The 26,972-nt window shown below is 40.4% G+C and overlaps 1 protein-coding gene across 5 annotated transcripts in view; it reads left to right on the top strand.

The window, feature by feature from the left end:
- The first annotated feature begins 17,285 nt into the window (after positions 1 to 17,285).
- Positions 17,286 to 26,972, top strand: part of CRIM1 (cysteine rich transmembrane BMP regulator 1) — a 180,912-nt gene continuing 171,225 nt past the window's right edge. For all 5 annotated transcript variants that reach the window (XM_081265454.1, XM_081265457.1, XM_081265455.1 and 2 more), the window contains exon 1: positions 17,286 to 17,761. In XM_081265454.1, coding sequence (XP_081121580.1) covers positions 17,431 to 17,761 — 331 coding nt within the window. In that variant the 5' untranslated portion in view covers positions 17,286 to 17,430. The remainder of the gene's footprint in view (positions 17,762 to 26,972) is intronic.

Raw genomic sequence — 26,972 nt, 5'->3', positions numbered from 1 at the left:
ATATAAAATAATCAATTCCAATTTCTCTGTAACAGTATTTTCACATCTATGATTATCCTAATATGGAAGCATGCCTATTATTTTTCTAAGAGTGTCTGCAATCTCCAGTATCTTTCTAACTCAGGAAGTTTCCTGTTTCTTTTGAGTACCTCAGAGTTTGTTGTATTCTAACTTCTGATAGGATAGGGTTTCTTAGAAAAAGACAAAAGAATGGTGTGCAGGTTGTGAGTTCATGATTATATAATTTTTTTTAATTTAAAATACCTTATAAGGCTTAATTTTTAATATATGCAATAAATCTTATAGGTCTATGAAGAGAGAAGCATAACAATTAAAAAATTGTTACCTAAAATATGAATATGATATTTTCACATGTAATTTCACTTGAGCCACCTAGCAAGCTTATGGTTTTTATTTGAGAAACAAAAACAGTCTTTTGACTAGTTTTGCCCTCTGGGACTATGCAGTGTACAAACTGTACCGTCATTCTTTTTTTTTTTAAAGAGAGAAGAGAGAGAGAGAATTTTTTTAATATTTATTTTTCAGTTTTTGGTGGACACAACATCTTTATTTTATTTTTATGTGGTGCTGAGGATCGAACCCAGTGCCCTGCTCATGCCAGGCAAGCACGTTACCGCTTGAGCCACATCCCCAGCCCTGTACCACCATTCTTGATGGCCTTGATGCAAAGGGTCTATACTTTAATATAGACAGTTCTCTCCTAGCACTCAGCTGGGCCTCTCCTAGACCAGTAATTGAACTGAGCCTTGCTTTAAACCAGTTAAATAGACTCTGTGGGTGGACACACATATCAGCTTTTCAAAATCTATGGGTCATTTTCTGTGGGCACAATGATTGTAGGAAGATGATGCTCCTCAGTTGGCAGAACACACATATGCTTCCTACACTATACTGGCCAGTCCCTGAAACAAAGATTCATCTTATGTCCTGCACCATTATTTAATGTGCTGGATTTTTTCATGTTGCTAAAAAGAATTTTTTATAGTCATTTTATCCTTGAACCTAATTGTGTTTAACATAGAAACACAAAGTATTTTTGACATTTTTGTTGTTGTTGTTGTTTTTGAGTACCAGGGATTGAACTCGGGGGCACTCAACCATTAGGCCACATCCCCAGTCCTATTTTGTATTTTATTAGAGACAGTGTCTCACTGAGTTGCTTAGCACCTCTCTTTTGCTAAGGCTGGCTTTGAACTCTCGATCCTCCTGCCTCAGCCTCCCCAGTCACTTGGATTACAGGATTTGTGAAGTTTTAATATGGCATTTTTCAGGAATGCAAGTATCCAATAAATAGAAGACTGTTCTTTTTTAAAATTCAGAACTATACAATGAGTTCTTGGAAGTAGGTTTTTGCCATTTTAGAAATGTGTGTGTATCACTTGAAGCAATGCTACTTAAGTCACCCTCATAACACACCTGCATTAATCTGTATTTGTAGCTGTTAAATTCACAGGAGATACTATGCATAGGTGCAAGCATATGTCTACTCTTCTATGTCAATGTAATTGTTCTAAGCACTTAAATATTGAAATACATAAAATTTTGTAAGTGTTTTCTTTTAATTATCCTTGTATTTTAGCTAGAGAATTAATTTTTTAAAATGTGTTTATGTAGCTTAACTATGAAATATATCTAAAGAAAGTAAAGAAAGCCATACAAAATATTTTTTCTTAATGAACTTTGGTCATCCAATGATCTGTTTTTCCATCACAATTTCCCCATTCACTGGTTCCTACGCTTAACCTCATCATCACCAGTAACTATAGCTCCTCTATAATCTCAATTTCAAGCATACTCTTCTCTGCTCATGTCTCTCTATTCTGACAGTTCACTGCTTTGAATTTTCCTTTGCATAAGCAGTTCATTAAGACTTCCTGCCCATTGACTTTGCCCCTTCCTCTCTATGTCTCACTCCTCTGTATTCTTCATCATCCCTCTTCTTCTACCACCACCCCAATGTCCTCCTGTCTCCCAGGCTTGTCCTTAGCCTAGGGCTTGGCATTAGCTGTTCCCCCTGCCAGAAATACTCTGACCTCATACTCGATGGCTCACTTCTGCTCATTCCTATTTCAGCTTAAAGATTACCTATTCAAACAAATGCTCTCTCTTGACCCTTTCTAACATAGCCATCCAGACTAACTGGGATTACCCTTACACTCTTCATTTTAATTCCGTGTAAAGTATTTAGTACCAATAAGATTTTTTTTCCTTTGCTAATTTATGCTCCAATCATTTCAGTATAAGCTCTATAAAAGCAGAGGCCTTGTCTGCCTTGTTCATTGAGAAACTGTACCTAACACCAGACTGGTTACTCAAAGGCTATCTGAAAAGGTAGAATGGAAATGTGGTATGTATAAACAGTGGAGTTTTATTCAGCCTTTATGAATGAAATTATGTCATTTGCAGAAAAATGGATGGAACTTGAAAACATTATGTTAAGTGACACAAGCCAAACTCATAAAGCAAAGATTCCTGTGTTTTCTATCATATGTGGAAAGAGGAAAAGAAAATGAGGGGATCTCATGAAACAGAAGAATTGAGGGAGATCAGTAGAGGAGCACACTAGGGGGAAGGAGGAAGGAGAATGATATTGACTGAAATATATTGAGAAATACTAGGGAATTATATTGGCCAAATTATGTTTTGTTGTCTGCATGTAACAATGGATCTCACCATTATGTGTAATTCTAAAGCACCAATAAAAATATGGGAAAAAAGGGTTAGTGGGGCTGGAGTTGTAGCTCAATTGTAGGCAAGCACTCTATGCTTGCCTAACATGTGTGAGGCACTGGGTTTGGTTCTCAGCACCACACATAAATAAATAACAATAAAGACCCATCAACCCATCTATCTCTCTCTCTCAAAGAGAGAGAGAGAGAGAGAGAGAGAGAGATAAAAGGGTTGATGGGGCTGGGGTTGTAGCTTAGTGATGGAGCACTCACTTAGCATGTGTGATGCACTGTTTAGTTCTCAGCATCACATACAAACAAATAAATAAAATAAAGGCCCATCAAAAACTAAAAAAAAAAAATATTTAAAAAAGAAAGGGCTGGCAGGGTGTCATTCATTGGTGGAATGCTTGCCCAGCATGTGAAAGACCTTGGGTTCAATTCCCAGTACTGAAAAAACAAAGAAAAAATAAAACAATAATCACAACAACACAAAGCTGGATACCAAATTAAATATGCAACATGAGTTCATTTTCTCATTTTTGTTTATATGAGTATATATCCCATTGAAAGTCTAAAGAATATTTTTTCATTGTTGCTGATCTATGGCTTCTGATTCTTCCGTGATGAATATGTATTATCTATGTATTGAAAAAGCCATAAAATCATTATTTTAAAAACAAATGCTGAATATTATTGATCTTGGAATAAAACCATGCAGTCACTTTTTAAAATATTCATTATTCCCAAATAGATTTTATATGATATTTGGGATCTTAACGGAGTTATAAAATTAATCAACTTTTCAAAGCACTCGCAGATTCATGCGCGTATAAGTGTACACACGGACAAATCTGTCACATTTTTTGGCCTTTATTCCAACCCCCACTTATCACTTCAGGCCAATTTGTATCATTTCCCTGGCCTTCTCAGCATTTGCGACATTTCCAATTCCATCTGCAGATTTAATTAACGTGCTGTGTATTCACTCTTCCGCAGCACTGATAACTGGAGATATAAACTGGATGTAGTGCTCACTGCTGCTCCACCTTGATACCTCCCACAACTGGACAGCTCCTTCTGCTTTACCTAGTTTTCAAGCCAGGCTGATTGAAACTGATTTTGCAAGTAAAATTCACTCAGACATTGCATCAAATGATTTATGAAGTCCATGCAGCCGTGTGGTGTCCCATTAATCACAGACACTACAATAATCTATTTGTGTGCAGCAGTCCTCATAAATCGGAATAAAATAAATTCCACAAGCGCATCTTCAGCTTTTGCAACAAGGCACATGGTATTATTCAGGGCACCATCCACATAATGCAATGTTAGCAGACTTGCAGATTCCTGAGCTTGGTCAAGCAAGTAAAAATATGCTTTCGTTTACTAATGCATGCCAAAGCTAAAGAAATTACTGCCTGTTCATACACCGAGTGAGTGAATTTCTTTAGGGCTCAGTTCTCAAATTTTTTAATGAAAACTGATGTAAATAAACAGAACAAATGAGGTACAACAATAAGACCAGCATGACGATTTTGTTAACAATCAGTCCAGAATTACACCTTCAAATATTGAGCACTTGAATGCCTTCACCATTTGGAGATCTTCTTTCCATTATATTATAAAGCAATTTTGTAAATTCTCTTTTGAGGCTGATCCACGTTTCACATAAGGAAAGCTTTGTCTTCAGACATGGCAAGTCCACTTCATTTGTGAATATATTTCATGTCCTAAAAACAATTCAAAATTATTGCAGCCTGTGCCAATGTAGATCATATGTGTGTGAACATTTTTTCCAGAATTTTATTTATACATGATATTTTTGTGTATGATAGATATAAAGTTAAGTATAAAAATAAATAAAATGAGATTCTACCATGATTATTATCATATTATTTCTTTTTAAAAAAAATCAACAATGTATCATGAATATCTTTCCAGATACAATAAAAATTTGTGGTATCTGAGCTGGGTGTGGGGGCATACGCCTATAATCCCAGGGGCTCAGGAGGCCGAAGCAGGAGGATCCTGAGTCCAAAGCCAGCCTCAGTAAAGGTGAGGCACTAAGCAATTCAGTGAGATTCTGTATCTAATTAAAATACAAAAAACAAACAAACAAACAAAAAATAGGGCTAGGGATGTGGCTCAGTGGTCAAGTGCCCCTGAGTTCAATCCCCGGAACCATCCGCCCCACAAAATTATGATATCTGGATCAGGAATATATTCAGCTAAAACTTCATATATGTTGCCAAACTGCTTTTCAGAAAAAAAAAAGGAACTGTGTTGTAGCACTATCAATAATTCATGAAAGTCCTTGTTGCCTCCAGCCTTGCCAGTCCTGGATATTGCCAATCATTAACGTTTTTGTCAATTTAATAGATGAAAATTGTTTTCTTGTTATAATTTGCATGTCTTTGACTATATCTGCTTAAACTATTTTTGTATGTTTATTTGTCATCTCTATTTCCTCTTTGGGGAATTAACTGATTTTATATATTTCCGTGAGGGACAATATTCATCAATTTTGTTGATTGAAGGAACTATTTTTATACTAAGCTAATGGTGTTTTAAGATCAAAACCAGGCTAGGAACCTAACAAGTCTAATTTTCTAGTAGATTTATAATTGGATCAAAGTCCAGTTCCAAAAATATTTTGGCGAAATGTCAACATTCTTAGGAAATGGGTATATATATTGTCTCAAGGTAACAGTTATTACTTTGAAAAACAACACTATCTATAATTTTCTATTTGTTTAAATAAAACATTATAATTCTTTAGGTTTGATGGAAAGCTTGTGCTGTGAAATCAGATACCCTATCTCCAAATCCTGACTCTTTGATTGATAACCTATAACCTGATCTAAGACAAGTTGCTTAACTGATTTGTGCCTAGCTTTCCTCATCTATAAAACCAAGATAATGGTCCCTGTTATGTAGAATTGTTTGGGGATTAAACAAGAGAATGTACATAAAGTCTGGGAACAGTATACATAATCAACAAATAATAGTTACCATTAATTTCATTAACTGTAATAATATTTGGATTCACGGCCTGCTCAAACCTAAACCACCAATTTTACTTTTTTTACACACTTACACACACATACACACATATATATATATTAGTTGCATATGGACACAATACCTTTACTTATTTATCTTTTTTTATATTATGCTGACAATCGAACCCAGAGCCTCACGCGTGCTAGGTGAGTGATCTACCACTGAGCCACAACCCTAGCCCCAAGTTTTACTTCCTGAAAGCATTTTTTAATGTGTGTTTCACTGCACCATTGGCAGATAAACTGCTCTGATGATATGCTTAGAGTCCTCAAACTTTATTTTAGTAACTACAAAAAAAAAAATAAAGTTCAGAATGAGAACAAGGAACTCTCCCTTTAATCCTTTGGTGGCTTCAGAATGTAACAATGTCAGAATAAAGATGTAAAATCTTCACACAGATCTGGACACTGACATGTACAGTTTCTGCCTCATCTTAGCAGGATTTAGCCTAGTAGTAAGATAAGGATGAGCTGGATGTTGGGGAGTTAAGAAAGACCTGTAAGCCCAGTTAGCCAGTAAGACTTGGGCGTACTCCTAGTTCTAAACAGGTAAATAGCCACCACCCTGATCAGTAACTAGGGACGTGGAAACACAGTGAAACCTAGCAGAGACATTTTGATGTGGAATATGATAAGCAGACCAGACTCCACGACCGATAAGCTGATCCTGGATGGAAAGCAACATAGTGTCAACATGAAGTCACCAGAACCTTGACCTGAATCTTGACTCAGGCACATAGCCTATGGCCCTTTGGAATAATTACATCATTTCTCTGAGCCTGTTTCTCTTCTGTAAAAAAATATGTCTGATCATAACTTATGATGAGATTACTCTGAGGATTAAAAGAGATATCAAAAACATTTAACAAATACTCAGGCTCATGTGCTCAGTTAATGATTTCTAGAAAGCAGAGGAGACACTATGTTTAAGAACTAAACTACATGGGTGCTGATCAAGCAGTACAGATGCATGATCAAAGAGGACAATTAAAAGTGACCCCTAATGAACAGGAAAGTTGGACCAACCGAAGAGATGCAGCCCTGAACACCCTATTGGTACATATTGCTTTTTAAAGATGAGAAAGGAGTTCTCATATTGAATAAAGATCCCAGAGTTGGGAGCTTGGAGCAAATATTCAACAGAGCTCAATCTAGGAAGCCACATACAATCTGAAATCAGACAGAGGGAAAGAACAATAATGCAGGGGAGTTCTGGATTATAGAAACTCTGCTGCCAGGTGAAATGCTTCAGGGTAGTATGGTAGACTCTAGTGTAAAGAAAAAGATTGTGCCCATCAGAAACTTGGACACCAAATCTCCAAGTAGCAGATCCTAATCCCAGATGCCATATCTAATGAGAAGAAGACAGGACAGACAACAGGTATCTAGGTAAAAGGGAAAAGTTTCCAAACATAGAATGAGTCAGAAAGATAGGAATTAGGAACAAAATTATGAAAATTGTGGCACTTGTGGTAGGAGATCCTTTAGCACTGTCGCTCAAAGCTAGCACTGGAGACAGAACTAATTCAGAAGTAGAAAAAAATAGTCAACCTGTTGTTACAGGAGCACATGAAGGAGGCTTCTAAGTGTCGGCAAATTTAAAGTAATCAGCACCCGAGGACTTCATTTTCCTCATCTATAAAATGAAGATGTTGGCTGGGGCTGGGGATGTGGCTCAAGCGGTAGTGCGCTCGCCTGGCATGCGTGCGGCCCAGGTTCGATCCTCAGCACCACATACCAACAAAGATGTTGTGTCTGCCGAGAACTAAGAAATAAAAATATTAAAAATTAAAAAAAAAAAATGAAGATGTTGGACCTGGGGATATTTGAAGCCTCATTCAGTACTATAAATTTTCTTTATTTTTCTAAGAAATCTGAGGACAAAGAGAAGACACCTTGTATACAGTAGTCCTTGGTATTCTCTTTTAGGAGAACTAAGGGCTTATACTGCGCTCACAAAATTTCAAAATCTAGTAGGTATTAAATAATATTATTTATACTTAGCCTATTCATCCGAGGAAATACAAGTTTTGTGGAAAGCTAGCAGCTTTTTTCTAACTGTAAAGCAAAACAAAGTGAATAAGAATGTGGAAAACCAAAAAGTAGATTTAACCCATTAAAAATGGGAACTTCTAATCTACTTTGGAATTTCACACTCTGCTGTAGCATATTTGATTTTCACCACATCTCATTATCTCACAGTTACACTATATGATAGTCTCCCAACTGGTCTCCTTGCTTCCCTTTACTGTCCCTTTGTTCCTCTTCTGCCATAATTTCAGTTTTTCACTAACTGTAAGATGCCATCATTTGTAAACAACATTATTTTATATACCACTGAGAAAAAATAAACAACTATCAATTAAACTATGACATCTCATCAATTGTAAAGTGCATCCTACTTTCACAGTCTTTAAAATATTTTAAAACTGTGCCTTAGAATCAATGAAATGTGCTCTCTTTATAAAATAGGAATCCAATGAGGTTCTTTTGTTTCTAAAAGCTCCAGAGATTCCCACATAAAAAAGTCTAAACTCTTTCAGATTTTAGGCCTTCACCATCCAACCCAACCTTACCAGCCTTACCTCCTAACATTCACACTGAGTATACAATTACCTCAAAATATATTTTTAAAAATATTTATTGTTTAATTATAGGTGGACACCATGTCTTTATTTTACTTTATGTGGTGCTGAGGATCAAACCCAGTGCCTCACGCATGCTAAGCGAGCACTCTACCTCTGAGCCACAACCCCAGCCCTCAAAACATTTTTTTTAATTGCAAAAAACACATGTTCTCTTTCTTCCTTCAACAACATTTATTGAATACCTGTTGTGTACCAAGCCCTATTCCAGGCACTTCATTGTTTCTTTGCTTGAATTCTTTCCCCACCCGTGCCCTACCTCATAAACTTGGTCTCTATTTTTCCTTCAAGATTCAAACTGTCTTCTCTTATGAAAAAGTTTTGTGAAAATTTCTTCAGTTTTCTTATGTAGACTTAATTTGATAAACTTGTATTATAATGTCAAAACTGTGCTTTACACGTTGCTGGTACTAGACAGTGGGCCCTTCAAGCACAAGGAAATTAACATTTATTTTTGTAATAAGAGCAGTGATTAGGAAAGTAGGATTCAACTTATTGGCTCTAAAGTCCCTACCTTCTCTAATAGAAAATCATATACTCTAAATGAGGGGATTAACAGGAAAAATGACATTATAAGGGAAAACACAGGTTGCCAGGGAGTATAGTGACTATCAGGCGAGGTTCTTGGGTTTGAACTTCACACGGGACAGCAGTATTCCTAAATTGTAGAACCACAGACTGCGCCCTGTCCTACAAGCTTTTGAAGTAGCAAGTATCCATTGATATTTTGAAGTAGCAAATATCTATTGTAGTTTTTGTTTAATTCCACCACAAAAATACCAACATAAAAGACTTATTGAACATTTTATACTATCAGAATCTTGTAGATGCTAATTTCTGAAGCAGTTGATGAAAAAAATGAAAGTCAGCCTACATAACTTGCTCAATGATAAACACATTCAGAATTTGATCTCAGGTCAATCTGATTCCTAAGATCATGTTCTTTCCATAAGAGCGTTTTATGGCATAGTGCCTCATCATCATTGAGGACATTCCTGATTCAGTCAATTATTTGTCAAGGAAAAACTGAATAGTCCTCTTCTTCAAATACCTGTGATTGGCGTTGCTGGTTAGCTCATCTCCTTGGCAAAACCTCAGTGGCAAACATGACATGATCTTTGGCAGTAATCAGCTGCTGATGGAAACACTCCTGGAATCTATTTCCTATTTTTTTCTTCCTGCCTGTTTTCATACTTTAAGAGCTCAATCTTCCATTTTTTTTCCTCTTGCCAGTATAAGGCCAATTGTCACTTAAACAGTTATAACACATTGGTAACTTTGGGTAATGAGCCTGATTGGTTGTGTGAGCTTTAGTTTGAGCTTGAAAAAACTGTTGAAGCAAAACAAATATAGCCTGTAAGGTGATTAAGACATATTAAGCTGTTAATGATAAGGAATATGGGTCTGATGACCTTAGCTTCCCATATCAAAATGTTACAATATTCCTAAAGTTCACATGATAAGTTAAAAGAGGTGTTTATTTATAATCCACAATAAATCTGTAGATCTTGATGCAATGGAAAGAGTAGAGAAGGTGTCAAAGGGGAAATCACATAGTAGTATAAAGGAGACTTAGAAAGGAAGAAAAAGACCCTGAAAGACTTGTAAAAAGAAGAAAAATAAGAATTTGAGGAATCTCATTTTCCTGTAAGTACACAGGATCTTGGTTACTCCCAATAGCCATCATCAGAGACGTGTAAGAGTGTGGAGGCTCAGGAAATAAAACTTACAGGGCAGCATAATAAAGATGGTTGTTTTCCCACTTGAGTAAGTGGAAAGTTTTGATATTACTTATCCTAATTTCCCCTAATAAGTACTAATAAACTTCTGGATCTCATTGTAATTTGATGACATTAAAAATATTTTGAATGCCAAGATTGGTAGCCTAAGAATTCATTACACAAACAATCAATAAATGTAAGTTAGTCGTAAACACATGCCAAAATTGCATTTTGTATAAGAACATAAACAAAAGATTGGCTCTGAATAAACAGTAAAGGCCATTTTTGTGTAAGCTAAAATATTATGTTAGGATAGACTCAGTACTGTAATAAAGAAGCCCCAAATCTCGTGACATTTTACACTGCTTAATTTCTCACTCAAATTAGAGTCCAGTGAGATTCAATGAGGTGTATGTGAACGTGTGTATGTATGTGGGAAGTCCAATTTATGCAGTCGTTCAGAGATCCAGGATTCATCTATCTAGTGGATTTAGAATCTTCTAGTGCTTTAGAGTTCTCTTTGGAAGGCCTGTCAGCCAGCAGAAAGGGAATACCAGAGAATGCAGGATGGTGGAGAGGCTTTTGATATCAGGCATATAGAAGATCCCCCATTGTTTCCCTGCACATTTCATGACTCCAGAAAAAACTACAAGGAAGCTGGTAAATGCTGGTTAGATGTATGTCCAGATTGAAGAGAAGGAACAGAGATAATGGTGAGACCTACCATTTCCTACCAGAAAATAGGTAATGAATCCTCATCTCAATGACAAAGTAATTGCAGGATATGTAGGAATGAATGCAAAGCCTCAGCATTCTCAAGAATATTATCATATGAGAATTTACATTCAGATCAGGTCTCCTTGTCAGCAGTTGGAAAAGCTGTATGCTTTTCCCATGAATATTATCAATGCCTACCTTTTTTTTCCCCTAACTCTTCTTTTGCTATTTTCTTTTGAACATGTTTTAGTTCCTTTCAATATTCCCAATAGATGCAAAGCTTCCTTTGAGGATGAACTTGGTAAAGATGACAAGAGAATAGAGCCATGTCTGGTGAATGAAGAAGATAATCTGCCTGAGTTATAATACGTTGGGTTAGATATGACAAACAATAAGGCTTGTTTCTTCAAGGGACTACCCAATTCAATTCCCAAACAAACATTATAAGAACATTGGAGCAATGATGTCATGGTTGAAATAAATTTGATTGTATTTATTGACGTAGATGACATATAGATTGGGAGGAAGAATGGTTGCAATTTAGAGCTATGAATCTTCAGGTTATTGAAGACATGAAGGAGAAAAGGAGTTGAACAGAGAAGACAGAGAGGTAGGTAGAATTGTACTTAAGTGGAACTTCCTCCTCCTCACTGCGATGCCTGGCTGGGTTCTCTCTTCTCAATTTTCTTACTCTTGCTTCTTCTAGCTATCAAAAAAAAAAAAAAATGGCTTTCAGTCCATCTGACCTCAAGTAGCCTCACCTTTAGGGGAGTATCTTAATAATTCACCCAGTTTTATAAGTTCAGTTTTATAAAAGCATTCCTTCTTAGGATAAAATTTTAATTAAATACCTAACACTTTCTCTTAAAAAACCGTAGAGCATACAATTTGCCAGGTTATATGATTTGATAATTTGTAAGGTTGAAACATTCGATGATCCATAACTAAAACCTCCTAATGCTGAACATTTTTAAGGATCTAATGGAATAATCAATGTGAAAATGATTTTTTAAAAGTTGACAAAAAAGGTAAAAAGCTCTACAATGTAAGATGCTTTTAAAGCAACTGAAAAAGGTTTTTAACATGAAGGGCCGTCAAGCTGGGAAGATGAGAACTATCCCTAAGTGTTTGAGGGAATGTGTGTTTGTGGAGGGCAGTCTGGCAATGCATGCCAAAATGTACATAACTTTTGACCCACCAATAATTTCACTTTAAGAATTTATCACTTGGGTGTGGCCTACCCAGGTGTCAGTCAACCTGCTGACAGTGGACATCATGAAGATAGACTCAGCCCCCTGAAACCTGACCCCTTGCCTCATTTGAATAGCTTCTCCTCAATAAAAGGGGTCAGCACGTGCTCTCTCTCTCTCTCTCTCTTTCTGCAGACCCTTAAGGTCAGAGGAGCCGTCACAGCGACCCCAAAGAAAAAAAAAGAATTTATCAAAGAAAATAATTGAACAAGTATGTGAAAATTTGATGGAAATGCACCATAGCTTTTTTTAAAAAATATTTTTTTAGTTGTAAATGGACACAATATCTTTATTTATTTATTTTTATGTGATGCTGAACAGGACTGAGTTCCAAACTTGATATCCATACGTACAACCTTCTGTGCTTCTGATTCTTCAACTGTAAAATGAAGTCAACATAAGACACTGGAGATAATATACAGCTTTGGACTTAAAGGGGTATTCTGTAGATTAATTAAAATAACCCATATGAAGTGCTTAATGAATTGACTAGCAATTAAGATGCTTTTTCTAAATGTTAGCTATTACTTATTATTATCATCATAAATTATTGTTCTTTCAAATGAGATCAAGAAAATATCACAAAGGCTAAAATTACCCCTCTATTAGACAGACTGCCAAAGAAGACCCTAAGAAGAAAAAACAGCAAGTTTCTGGGCAGGCAGATGTTTCAGAGGAATGGATGCTAAAATATCACATATCAGAGATTCCCACCCAAGCATAAAAAAATGAGAAGACATTAAGAAGAACTCTAACAAATAACAAAATAGGAGAACAATCTTTGATTTATACAACACCCTGTAATTTTGCTATTCTTGTGTCCACATTATAGAGGAGAGAATGAATGCAGAATGCATAAATAACTCGTTTGGAGTAAGGGAGGAGTGTGTGTGTGTGTGTGTGTGTGTGTGTGTGTGTGTGTGTGTGTTGTGTGTGTGTGTTCGTCCTCTAGGCTAAACCTTGCAGAGAATCTGTGTTCTATGTCCAGGCCTTGTTACTCTTCTAGTATCTCTGGAACAGTTACCATTCACTGGTAGAGTAGATAAGACAAGACCCCTTTAGTAAATATGAAGTACTAGGTGGTGATAGTACAGCCCAAGTACCAGATCCAGATACCAAAATCAGATAGCTGAGCCCATAGATTTAGGGTTTCACTTATGTCATGAAATGGCCAAGGCCTAGATTAGGTGAGAGTCTATGTAAGTGATCCCAGCTATGGGGACCAGAGAGATATGGCAGGAAGAGGCAGAAGGAGCCAGACCTATTGTCCTGATTTCTTCTAAAATGTATGACACATTTTTATAAAATGATGAAACTTTTTCTCTTGTGCAACTCCACTATAATAATACTTATATCCAACTCAAAAAACAACTTCTACGTTTTTCATTTCAGGAAAATATAAATAGTATGCACATCCCAAAGAGTGTGAGTCCAGTCAAAAGGTTAGAATAGACATTATATCTGGGAGGAAGGCTCTAATACCAGCATTCTGTCTAGTGCTTTCTCATTTCTATTAGACACTTTGATTTCCAGGGTTTTCAAGGGTTTTCCAGGGTTTAATCCTCTCCGTCCAACATGCCCAGTGGCCAATAGGGGGCAGACACTCTCTTCTTCCAGACCTCCATCAGAAATACATTCTAATTCCTTTTCCTTTGAGACTGTTTTTTTCCCAGTTTGGAAGACTCCCTCCTGCCCCAAGCATCCCTTTTAAGTGCTTAATTTTAGGGGTATTTACTAAAACTAAGGGAAGGGCCAAACAAAAATATCCAAACATCTCTTTGTATTTAATTCTTCCCTCTCTTCCCTTTCAACTAATTCATTCATGCATCATGCATTCCTAAATTTCACCCCCTCCAATGAGCTGACAGTCTAACTGGGATCAGGGTTACTTAAAGAACTATTGATAAAATAAAATCATAAATGCTATAAGCAGAGGTACTTACAAAATATTGTCAAACAGAGAAGAGAATGAACTCCAGAGGCTTCCTAAAGAAAGAGGCATTAAGCCACTTTCTATGCATGGCTCTAATTGTTAGATGTACATGCCATTCAAGGTCCAAGTAATCCTTCCCAGTCCACTTTCTCATATGACATCCTATTGCCGTTATATTGGGCTCACCCAACTTCTTTCTGTACCTGGCTTCTGAAGATGAGGGAAACATTTTGTGTTTGAGCCTCAGCTTCTGGTCTCTGCAGAATCCCAGAGAAGAAAAGAGCTTAACTGAGCTCCTCATTCACATACTGTTTCAAATAAGCTGTCAGGCCCTTGCAGATTTCTCATTTGCCACTAGGAAACTTCAAGAAATCTTTTCTCCATTGCTTCTATAACTATGAATTCTATGGCAAAAAAGAACCATGTGTAACTTGATTCTTTTGTGCTGATACATCCATCTTAGTCTTAAGAATCTCTTTAGTCCTTGCTAAGCTTGACTAGAATTCCTTTGAGAAGTCAGCCTTTCTCATATTGTGTCTATCTACCTTACAGGTGGTTCTGTCTCTGAGGGCCCATTAAGGATAGATATCAACCTCCATGTTGTCCCTTGCCTGTGCTCAATCTGTAGTTGTCTCAATCCTTAATACATTGATTTTAAAAGAGGAAAATCACAAACAACAAAAAAACAAAACTTTGGCAATAGTCATTACCACCTTTTTTAAAATGATAGTGGCTCTCTCACATTTGCCTTTTTTTTCCATCATCTGACCTTGGCTTCTCCTGTTGAGTCCTACATGTTTTTTGCTACATTTTAATAATGTCTTTATACTTGCATTTAGACAGAAATACAGATAACCTCCTCTCCAAGAGTGAAAGCAGCCTTTTAACACAGTACAATGATGACAGTTTGTTGGCAAATCCCATAGAGAAGTGCGGGTGCCTTGTTGGGTTACAAGAAACAACTTAATATTTAACGGAGTTGTGTGTTTTATTTTTTGGTGTTGCTAGTAGAAAACCTGGCATGTTTTAAATGATTTTACCACTTAATACCTATTATGGGACCCTAGGGTATGAGGGTCTTTGAAGATCATCTAACCTGAACCCTACACCATTGCAGGAATTGTCTCTACAATATCCCTGGAAAGTAATTCTCCTCCACAGCCCTTTAAACTCTCCTGGAAGATGGGGTACTTCCTCCCCCTTTTCAATGTTGAACAAATTCCCTGTGACTTCCTAATAATCAGTGATAAGAGACTATAGACTAGAGATTAGTGAGTCTTTTTCTCCTCAGAATTAAAGGAATGTGATTGAAGACATGCTTATAGTTTTCTGATGGCAGAAATGGGGGAATATTCCACTGGTAACTTTGTTTTTTTTTTTGGTTGAGGATTAATGTGGTTAAACCAAAATATTAATCGTAAGTATAAATTTGTTCCACAAACAGAAGATTTCAAAGGTATCTTTGTTTCCTTTCTCTTTACACTGCTTCTATTAACTTTTGGATCATTAGTCAGGATTTTCAGATTCCACTTGTCTGCTAGGTTTCTGCTGCCAGACCATCTTGAATTAGAGGGTCACCATCCACTTCATACTTGCCACGAGATCAGACCCCCCACCCCCATACTGATCCAAGTCACTTTCTATCAGTTCATTAATTTTATATACCCTAGTACACATCCTCCTGTGAATGGTGGGTAACTTCCAGAACGATCATTGGTTCCCATCCCATCAATTATAGACACGTCACTGCAAGAACCTTTTCCGCCAGCCGCAGAAGAGAAACAATCTCCACACCATTCACTTTGCACAATTTCAGTAGCTTCTTCACCTGGTTCATCACAAAGACCATTCTACCACACATCTTCTTTATTAATACACACACGGTACATTTTTTAAAAAAGAAAAGAAAAAGAACCCATCACTTTTGTCTGTAAGCTTGGGAAACAAAAAAGGCAATGTCAGATGTCAGATGACATTGATGATGCATGCGACTATGGGTCTCGCCCCAGGTCAAGACTTGTAATAATCCAGTATTCCGTTTGACTCCAGGGACAAGGGTTCAGCTGTTACTTTCCAGTCACCCCCGCCCATAATACAGCACCTTGGCACAGACAGCAGAGCGACAAAACATGAAGTGGACAGTTAAAATTCAACTCAAACTACAGTCATCCCCAGCAGTCCTCCCAACCCTGGCGGAATATTTACGTAGACCATTTAAAGCACTTAATTAATTCACCAGCAGCTTCGCTGGAGACGTCTCGAGCTTCCCGAGACTCCATTACATAATCTTTTACAAAGTCTATTCCCAGCTCGAGTGGAAGATGGATTCTTGTCCAGTTTGCGGAGCTTCCATGCATTTGCTTCCCTTTCCTGGGGTTCGCTTCAGCGGGTGCCCAGCGGAGATTACAGCAATCGCCCTGGCCAGGAGATTCTGGGGTCTCCGAACTCAAAACTGCCTGGCACTGGTGTAGCCTTCTGGCCCCGGGTGCTCCTAGGCTAGCCGCGGTGGCCACTGTGCTGGCGGGCGCTCGGGACGCGGCGATTCTCCCAGTTCTCTGGGTGCGCCCGGAACCCAGGCAAACCGAGACGCAGCGCATTCGCGGTGCCAGGGTCAGAGCAGTAGCGCGGCCGCAGGGCAGGCTCGGTGCGCCGGGCTCCGGGAGGAAGAGGAGAAGGGGGGAAAAGAGGAGGAGGAGGCGTGCGAGGGAGGAAGGGCCCGGCCGCCCGGGTGGGAGGAGGAGGAGGGGGAGGGGGCCGGCCGGGCCGAGAGGGGTGGGGGGGCAGCCAATGAGCGGCGCGCGGCGCGGGGGGGGCGAGGTCTGGGGGATGAGGTAGGATGGGGGAGGGCGCAGCCCGAGCGGCGGAGGCTCGAGCCATAAACAAGCGCCCGGAGGAGCCGCGCAGGAGTGAGGCGAGCCGGGCGCGCAGAGCGGACGCCGCGGACCTTCTGCTGCGCCACCGCGCCCATTCGGCGGCTCGGGAGGCGGGGACCGGCCTGGAGGCTGCGCCGCCGCCGCGGACCGGCCGACTAGGAAGAGGAGAAGGAGGAGGCGCCGCCAGCCCGGGCTGGAGCCGAGCGCAGCCACCGCCGCCGCCAGAAGTTTGGGTTGAACCGGAGCTGCCGGGAGGAAACTTTTTTTTTCTTTTTTCCCCCCTCCCTCCCGGGAGGAGGAGGAGGGGAAGCCACCGCTGCCGCTGGCGCCAACGCTAGTGGGCTCGGGGTCGGCGCGGCCCGCAGGAGGGGCGGGGGCCTTGCCCCGCGAGGGGAGGCGCGCCCCGGGGGCCCCGAGGGGGGCGGCGAGGACCGCGGGCTGCGGGTGCGGCGGCGGCGGCGCGTGTGCCCCGCGCAGGGGAGGGCGCCCGCTCGGCTCCCGGCCCGGCTGCGAGGAGGAGGCGGCGGCGCAGGAGGATGTACTTGGTGGCGGGGGGCAGGGGGCTGGCCGGCTGCGGGCACCTCCTGGTCTCGCTGCTGGGGCTGCTGCTGCTGCTGGCGCGCTCCGGCACCCGGGCGCTGGTCTGCCTGCCCTGCGACGAGTCTAAGTGCGAGGAGCCCAGGAGCTGCCCGGGGAGCATTGTGCAGGGCATCTGCGGCTGCTGCTACATGTGCGCCCGGCAGAGGAACGAGAGCTGCGGCGGCGCCTTCGGGCTCCACGGAGCCTGCGACCGGGGGCTTCGCTGTGTCATCCGCCCCCCGCTCAATGGCGACTCCATCACCGAGTACGAAGTGGGCGTCTGCGAAGGTATGGCCGCCCGCTGCGGGCCCCCTCCCACCTGGCCCGCGCCGCCCCCTTGGCGCTGGCTGAGCCGAACAAAGTTTGGCTGAGACTTTCCCGAGGAGAGAGGGCTCCGCGGGAGGACGGGCAGCCGCCGCCCCCGGGAGGATGCCCCGTGCCCCGGGTTCCCGCTCCCTTCCCCTCCCGGCGCTTAGCCAGCTGCGGGTGAGGTTGGATTTCGTGGGTGGGGAGCGGACGAGGGCAGGATTGCATCCCCGCCCAGCACAGACCCACAAGTGTGGCGGGTGGGCTTGAGCTGGGTGACCCGCCCTCGCCCCGAGGTGGAGGTGCTGCGGGCTGGGGGCACTGCGGAGGTTGCCGTGCGCAAGCCCCCTCGGGAGTCCGCCCCTGCTGCCCTCCCCGCATAGCGCAGTGTGGCACCGAGTGCTGCACACTGTCCGTGTAGCCGTTTTCCGTTGGCGGAGGAGTCGCGTTTTCAGCGCACACACTCCCTGTGTGACTCTTATTATTTTTTCCTTGTGTTCTTCCTTCACCTCCTTCCTCCTCCTTCGCATATAAATCAGTTTCAGCTCGGAAATATGTCAGCCCAAGAGAAGTTGCCTACGGTGGTTACTCATTTATTTGCCTATTGAAAATGGTCAAAGGCTTTCTCTCCTGGACAGAAAGGGGTGGAAGGTGGGGGGTGCACCTGGGAGTGAAAAGTTGTTGCGGACTATTAGAGGTTGCTTTTTAAGATCCCATATCCGCGTGTGGTGTTGCCGGTGCCTTCGTTTTGTTTGTTAGACAGCGGGGATTGTGTTGTAGGCTTCTCCACCGAGCCTTGTGCAGCGCGGTGTGGAGACTGATGGAGGGAGACAGAGATTAGATTAGTGGAATCTCCCTCGTTGGGGAGCCACTGTGTCAGCCTTAGTCCTTGTCCGCCTGCCTCTACCTCGGGGTGCTGGCCAGGTTTGGGGTCTAGAGAAGCAGTAAGTTCATTTTATTTGGCAAATGGGCAGGGCTCGAGGAGTGCTGGTTAAAAGTGGGATCCCTGCTCTGGCTGACGTTGGGCAGTGATGCTGTTCAAGGGATCCTGGTGAGTGAACAAAGTGCAGCAGCCTCATTTGTGGGGGAGCAGTAAGGAGGGACAGACGCCCTCTGCCCTACTACTCACGGCCAGCACCCATGAGACCAAGAGGGTTTATTCTCAAGCATCCTTATGTGTGTGTTTATTGTGCTAGGATACCAAAAAGGAGTGGCAACCTTAAGGGTAAAAATGAAGCTACTGAAAAGATTCGATGCTGTTTATTATTTTTTTTTTAAATACACACGTATTCTTTTTTTTAACCTGTAGTTTTTAGGGTTTGGATAGTTCTGGAAAATCGGGGCTTGAAAGCTGGTGGGCAGTAATGAATGAAGGGAACTCTTCTCAGAGGGAAGGGTGGTGCTCTTACTGTGCCCTTAGGACCTTGGTTAGAAGACCTCATTTGCCTGAAACACAAGCCTCTCACCTGGCAAAACCATTTTATAACATGGTTTTATTTCTCAGTTCAGGAAAAGTGTCTGTTAGATTAACTCATACAATTTTATGCCTTTGACTTTGGGAATTCTGAATGACTTAGACTAAAAGATGCATCTTTGAACCCTGCCACTTGAAGTACATAACTTGATCCAGCCTCCCCATAAACCTGCAAACAAGCAATATGAAACAAGCTTCAATGCAGTGGAAACTGCTGTGCTCTGAGGACTTTGGAGGCTCCAAATATTCTAACCTTTGTTTATTCATTCTTTATATATTTCTGGTGAAGGAAATGCTCAGAAAACATTTACAGTAACCAAGTGTTTTGGCAGCAACATCCCATGTTGCAGCATGGAGTTATTTTGGCAGTGTATTGGTAAGCCTTTCATTCTTCTGAAATGATGCGATTCTTCATGGCTTCCTTTTTTTCTGGTAACACCAGTGCACTTGGTGTTGGCCTTGAAAATGCTTAGAAGTATCTCTTGACATGATTGTATCTCAGTTAGTGTTCTTTGGAAGCACTTTTCATTTAACAGGCCTGTTTTCAGTCACCACAGCTGTGTGCTCAGCCACTTTTTTTTTTTTTTTAATAATTCTAAAAGCAGCAATCAAGTTGCATTCTAAATCCATGAAACCAAGGTAAAGACATTGTTTCCTGGCCTAATCTAATCATTGGATGTAGACAGACATTTTCAAATGTATGTTTAAAATTCCAAAGATTTGCATATTGCTACAGTATTTATAGAAAACATAAAATACAAGAGTAACCTTTTCTTCTAGGAATTGGAGAGGTCTTTACATGTCACTGATTTCTTGAATGTACAGACGTTTTTTCTGATTTGTTTTTGTTACTCAGCAAAAAATTTCTCAGTGGCCAGTGTTTCCCTCAGTTTCCATTTTTATTCAGAAATTCATGTATGTGGATTATCATAACTAACATTAAGAATTGACATTTTATTCATGTTAAAGTCTCTCATGCTGCAATTTTTGCACTAAAATGACCCCTACTGGTTGTATCTGTTAATGAAAACTCTTTTGAAAACTTAAAGTTTTCATGCAGAAACATACTACATGGTACAGAAGTGTTAGGACTAACTTACCTGGTTTTGATGGCATGATTTAAATACAAGTTACATTGCTGTTTGCCAACTTGCAATAATTTTTGCATTACTCGCATACTGGTGTTGGGGCCAGGGATCATGCTTTTAACTGCAGTTTACAAAATGAGTTAGATAAATCATGAAGTGAAATGCACATCGAGTGACCAACTATTCAGTGCACATATTCAACCTGTGGCTCAGTGCCTTAGGTTTTTAAGGCAGCTGACCCATTGTGAGCTCTCAATGAAAGTACATGGAATAAATGAATGAAGAGTCCCCTCCATAGAAAATAAGCCTGTAGAAAAATATAGTTTTCTGAAAGACTAAATAATGTGATGAGTTATGTGCTATGAATCACACAAGATGTACATAGAATTTCTTCTCAGCATAGTTTAGTATGTTATTAAGTAAATCTCGATTTAATAATTATAATTCTTCTTGACCAAGTTCATTTGAAAAATTGAGAATGGAGCCAGGTATCCAAAGTTTTCTTTCACTCTCTGTCTAAAAAGTGCTCTCGGGTCCCTGGGGGCTTGAAGTTCCCTTTCCTGTTTTCATTCATTGGCAAGTCTTCCTGCTGCCCCTTGCAAAATCCTAACCTGACTGTTTGCTTGGCTGGGTTACTCACTTCCAGGGAGATCACCTAGAATCTAGAGAAACAATTTGAGGTTTTGAATCCCCAAGGAAGAAGTCTGGATAGGAGACCTCTTTGGGGAATCAGAACTTTGAAAAACTAAGGAATGAGGTTTTCTAGAAGTTATGTTTTGATTGAACAGTGAAAATCATATTTTGAACTAAGGGGATGAGGACCATATTTTTTTTTTTTTCTGTGTGGGTTAGTACATTATGCTTCTGTAAGGGGTGGGGCAAGGTGAAGAAGTATGGCCACCGTTTTGGCTGTTGGTAATAAAAGGGCACATGATGGCTCGAGTTTGATAATTTGTGAGGACAGAGTATTTACCAACTAAGTGAAAACTGTTGAGTTACTTTGCTCTGAGGACTGCTGTAGGGTGATTTTTTATTTCCCATATTTTTCAAAACCACTGTTATTTAATTACTGTCTCCTTTAGAATACAGCACCCTCCCCACCCCATACACACACACCACCCCCCCACACACACACACACACACCCCACAGGTATATTAGCCTTTCCTTCTACCTGTTTTTCATGGGGGCAGTGAAGAGAACTGTACTTAGAGAACTAAGACCAGAATTAGAAGGTAGAGTTTCCTTCCTTATTACTAGAAGACAGTCAGTGGGGATGTTGGCTGCTTGGAAGAAAATGTCTTGATCTGAGGCGAGGCCCAGACAACAGGCTATAGGAGGCCAGTGAATGCACCAAAGCATTTGGTTTGCACGAGTCACATGGCAGCTGCTCTCATTGATTTGTAGTAGGTTTTGGAGTTAAGAGCTCATGAATTTTAATTTTTACCAATTAAATAAGGAAGAAGAGGGGCAAAGTTTAATACTTCTAGATTTAGAAAAATTTAAAAACCCAGCAGCAGTCCAGACTTTGTTTTTGAGTAATAGGCTTCATTTTCCATCTCAAAAGTCTTTGGGTAGTGTGTACTCTTTGAATGCCAGAGAAAAAAGCAAGCTGAGGGTGTATAAAGTTATGTTAACAGGGTATGGGAAGAGAAACCAGTACACATAAACAAGGAAATAATTAGTTGCTTCCAAAAGTAAATATTGACAAAACATCCAGTGACCAACTATTCAGTGCACATATACAAATGACAGGACTCTTTGACCTTTGCTTTGTTAGGCTTGTAGACCTCCGTGTTGCTGAGGAGTCCTGTCACTAGAAACACTTGGCAAAGGACAGGTGAATTGCATAGTATCACAAGGACAAAAATGGCAAGTTTTGAGATGTTTGTAACTCATGTTTACAGTCACCAGGAAATCTACACCCAGTGGGTTGGTACTACAGTAGTGAGCAGTCAGGCCAATTTGTAAAGAAAGCTGTCTGAAAATCCTAAAACTATGGGCATTATATGCATTTATAAGAGAGTTCAGTGGTTTGGTGCAGATTTCTATGATTTTTGTGGCTTGTTTATTAAGGACTAATTGTCCGTATGAACAAGTGAACAGCTTGCCGATACAGGGTACAGGCATTATGAAGTCGGAGGATTTGATTAAAAAAAAAATACATGGCCTTAAAAAGATAATAAGTGGGTAGACTAAAGGATGATGAATAGGAGATGGGAAAGAATACTTAGTTCATCTTAGCACGACTATATCATCTTTTGAAGAATAATCCAAAACACATTCCAGACATTAATTGTGAAATTCCTGAAAAATGTGGGTGTGTTTAACATCACTGGGCAATGGTGCTAGCAGGAGAGATGACAGAGCAGCTTTATCGTGTGAACACAACGGGGTAGGAGGTGGTGAAATGAGTGGAAGGTAAATATGTTTAGTGAGGCAGGTGCCTATAACACTGTGTTCCATATGGCACATTTTGTATCAGAATTTTGGAGCCACCCCAGTAAAGCTCATTTAATTATTTGAGGAAGAAATGGTAGACTAGCCAAGCATGCACAAAGAACACTAAGAGCCTGCCTTCTTAGAGGTCTAATTCCCCAAAGCTGCATGTTCAAAGATCTGACTTGCTTTTGCATAGAAATCAATCACTCATTCATTGATTTTTCTACACTGTACAAGGCCTTCTGCTGGGGCAGTGGGGCAGCTGGGGAGCCTGGGAACTGCTCAGACATATTCTTGACTCCTTACATTCTTTTAATCAAGAAAAATAATAAAGAAGCAAAGACCAAAAAAAGTCAACGTAATAATGTTTTAAGTTCAAGCCAAGTAGAAGTGGTTCTGGTTCTGCAAGTCTGTATACAGTTAATTGGCGAATGAGATCCATGGATGAAATTTGTCCTCAGAACCAAAGGATCTCAGGTGATCACTTGAGACACTGGTGGCAAAGTGAGAAAGGGGAGCTGCCGTTTGAGCCCTTTTTTGGTGGGAAAGGGGATCCTGCCCATCCTCCTTAGAGCTTGTGGAGTGCATATCAGAGGGTTTCCCACATTGGAGAACAGGCTACATTCTCAGCACTTTACTAGCTGTGATTCACAGTGGCAGGCTTCTTTTTGAGGGTGTTTTTTTTCTTTGTTCTAGCTTGTTGTAGTAGACAGGGGAGCGTGGGTGGTGGACTGGGAGGTGTCCCTGGCTTAGCACCTCTCACCTTCTCACCTTCCCTCTCTTTGCTGCTTTCCCTGGCCCTTTAGCCTGGTCACCTCATGGAAAACTGCACTTAGACTAAGACCTCAGTGTGGACAGAGGAGTGCTTGAATATGCCTCTATTTAAGAATGCCCTCGGAGTAAAAACTGAAATGAGTGTTCATTTGGGGCACAAGTTAAAAAAAAAAAGCCTTATTTTTCTTTGTTAGCTGCAAAATGAGCAGCCCCACTAGGTTCCCCACGTGAAATACCTCTACTTTAGTAGAAGAGTGTAATGGTTAGGAACTTGGTTTCTGAGGTGAAATCTGTATTCTTGATTCTGTGTGTCTCAGTTTTCTCATCTGTATAGTGGAGGAAATAACAGGTTTGATATAAGAACTCAGTGAATGCCCAGGAAGTACTAGAAGTAATGGCATGTGGAAAATGCTAACAGCATGGCTACTAACTAGTGTAAGTGAAACAAGAAGACATGGGCTTATTCCCTTGTTCCTCCTGGTCTTCATCTTCCTGAGTCACTGATTGTCAGTAGTGAAGGAGTTTGGGCTTTTACAAAAAGAGTGCCTTGTTACTGACTTCAGGCCCCCTCACCCCCAACATATACACAACTGCATCCCAATACCACAAGTGCATGGAGTTAAACTTTATTAAGGCCTCTGAAGCTATTTGATGCCTCTCTTCTTAATGCATAGTTATGTCCTATCTACAAAAATTATATATTTGGGATTTTTTTTTTGCATATGTCATAGGAATTATAAATTTAACCATTTACCTGTAGGCTAGTATTTAATTTGGGGAGGAGGGGTAACCTAAACTCACTACAATCAGTAATGCATATTTTCCTTCACAGTATATTCTAGAAGAAGATTTTGCCGCTTAACTTCTAGAGTGTTTATACTGGTGGTCCCCCCAGGATTGACCTGACTTGAGCCAAGGAAACTGCTTGTCCTGGCATAGCTCTATGCCACCAGGGCCCTAGTGTCTTGTTGATGTACTTGGTGCAAACTAGACAAAACCAGAGGTTTAACCAATCCAGTCCTTTCTAGTTTAACCATTTATTCTCTTTCTAGCTCAACTGGTCTCTCTGCCATCTTGTACCCACAAATTAACTGTTTGTCATGGATCTGGTCACTGTGCTATAAAGTAGTGATGCCGCTTTTGTAAAACTATGCTTTCAAAATTTTAATGTGCACAGAGTCACCTTGGGGTCTATTAAAAATGCAGGTTCTCAGGGCTGGAGTTGTGGTTCAGTGGTAGAGGGCTTGCCTGGCATGCGTGAGGCCCTAGGTTTGATCTTTAGCATCACATATAAATAAATAAATTAAATAAAAGATCCATCAACAACTAAATTTTTTTTTTTTTTTTAAAAACGCAGGTTCTCAGACTGGAGGTATAGCTCAATGGTAGAATGTATGCCTCACATGCCCAAAGCCTAGGTTTGATCTCCAGCACCCAGCACCAAAACAAAAAAAACAAGAAGCAGGTTCTGATTCTGTAGGCCTAGGGTAGAGCCTGTGATTCTGCAGGTCTAACAAACTCCCAGGTGATACAGTGTTCCTGGTCTCAGGACCACACTTTGCATAATAAAATGCCATGTGTGTAAAGCTTTTGTAGCACATAGACTATGGTATTTAATAAGACCTGATGAATGTCACTTGCTATTATAATAATTCTTTTCCAGCCAAAATAAATAAGATAAAGGCCCTGCTTTCACAGAGATCATGGCCTGATGGTAGATAGGGAAAACTGAGAGAATTCATTGCAGTTCAGGACACTAAGCCCTGAGATAGGAAAGTGCTGAGCATGTCAGAGGCAACTAGGAGGGGCCCTAATTCTGACTAACAGGGAAGTTGTAGTGCAGGATGCAGCAGAAAGCAAGACCTGGGGTTCTCCTCTCCTCCCTCCTTTTTCCCATTCCTCTTGTGCAGGGTGTTTCACGAAAAGAAAAATAGTCCTTGTAGCTAGAAAAACCTTTGCTCAAATCTCACCTCTGTGTTAGTTTTTAACTCTTGAGATCAAACTTGCTTAGTATTTCTGGACTCCAGTTTTCTTATCTATGAAAATGGTCACTAATGGCTTTCTATCAAGTAATTGTGTAGTGAGATTAGAGATAATACATCTTGTGTGTGAATACATAAACGTATATTTTTTAAGATTATATATTTAGTTGCTACTAGAGTTCTTGGTTGCAAATAGACTTAAAAAATAATATTCTAATTTCCATCCTTTATCATTTTCTTCTTTGTTTAGTCTGTATGTAAACTTAGAAGTCTGTTCTGGGGATGTAACTCAATGGTAAGAGCACTTGCCTAAGAATGCACAATGCCCTGGGTTTTATTCCCAGTTTTGCCAAAATAATAATAATAATAATAATAATAATAATAATAATAATGGTTTAGAAATCTGCTTTGTGGGCATATTCATACCTCTTGCATAAATTTGCTTCAGCAGGAGGCTTAGAGGGGAATTTCTGGTCTCAGATCTTGAAGAAGACGACTCTGCAGTACTGAGAAGGAGATCTTCCTTGTTTTGATCCAGTGCAACTGTAATTCCTAGCCTCTGAAATTTCTGCAGAGTGTGAACATTTGCTTGATTTTCTGATTTGAGTCATTATTTCTAAAGAACTATTTTATTTGTTTGGTACCAGGGATTGAACCCAGGGAGTACTTAATTATTGAGCCACATGCCCAGCCATTTTTTTTTTTTTTCTTTTTTTGGACAGGGTCTCACTAAGTTGCTTAGAGCCTCACTGAATTGTTGAGGCTGGTTAATGAACTTGCAATTCTCTTGCCTCAGCCTCCTAAACCACTGAGATTACAGGTGTGTGCCACCGTGCCCAGCTTAAAGAGCTATTTTAAATTCATATTTTGTAAGAGTTGACATGTTCAGCTTGATGGCATGTGGTTGTATGAAAGTGAGTACCTCTCTGTTGCTTTCCTCTGTTCCAGGCCTTCTGTCCATCTGCGCTGGGCAAAGCACTGCAGGGTCACCATGGATCTGCCTGGTGGAGGCTCTGGGCAGTCTTTGTGCCACAGAGGAAGGCTGGAAAGGAAGAACACCTAGACTTAAAATATCTGACATTCTTTTCTCTTTAGTTCCTAGTGTAGGCGTGGTCCCATAGTACTGCCTATTAACTGTGGCTTTTTCCATTATGTCTGGAAATGAATATGATTTTTTATACAGTAAATATTGGCCGAGAATCACTGGGTTATAACTGATTTTTATTCTTGACAATTAAATCTTTTGAAAGCATGGTAGAAACTGAATTTTGCCCCCAGACACTCTTTCATACCTAATAGGACCTCTGTACTAGGAGTGCTGACATACGAACATGTAGCCTATAAGCAAAGTGGGAAAAACTTCAGTGATAGTTTTAAATATGTGCTAATTCAACCCAAAACAACACCCTAATTTTGAAATATCCTGAGAACATTT

Source organism: Spermophilus citellus (genome assembly GCF_964194105.1).
Source record: "Spermophilus citellus genome assembly, chromosome: 13".
Classification (NCBI taxonomy): domain Eukaryota; kingdom Metazoa; phylum Chordata; class Mammalia; order Rodentia; family Sciuridae; genus Spermophilus; species Spermophilus citellus.
Note: the sequence above shows the minus strand (reverse complement) of the source record. Positions and strands in the feature narration are given on the sequence as shown.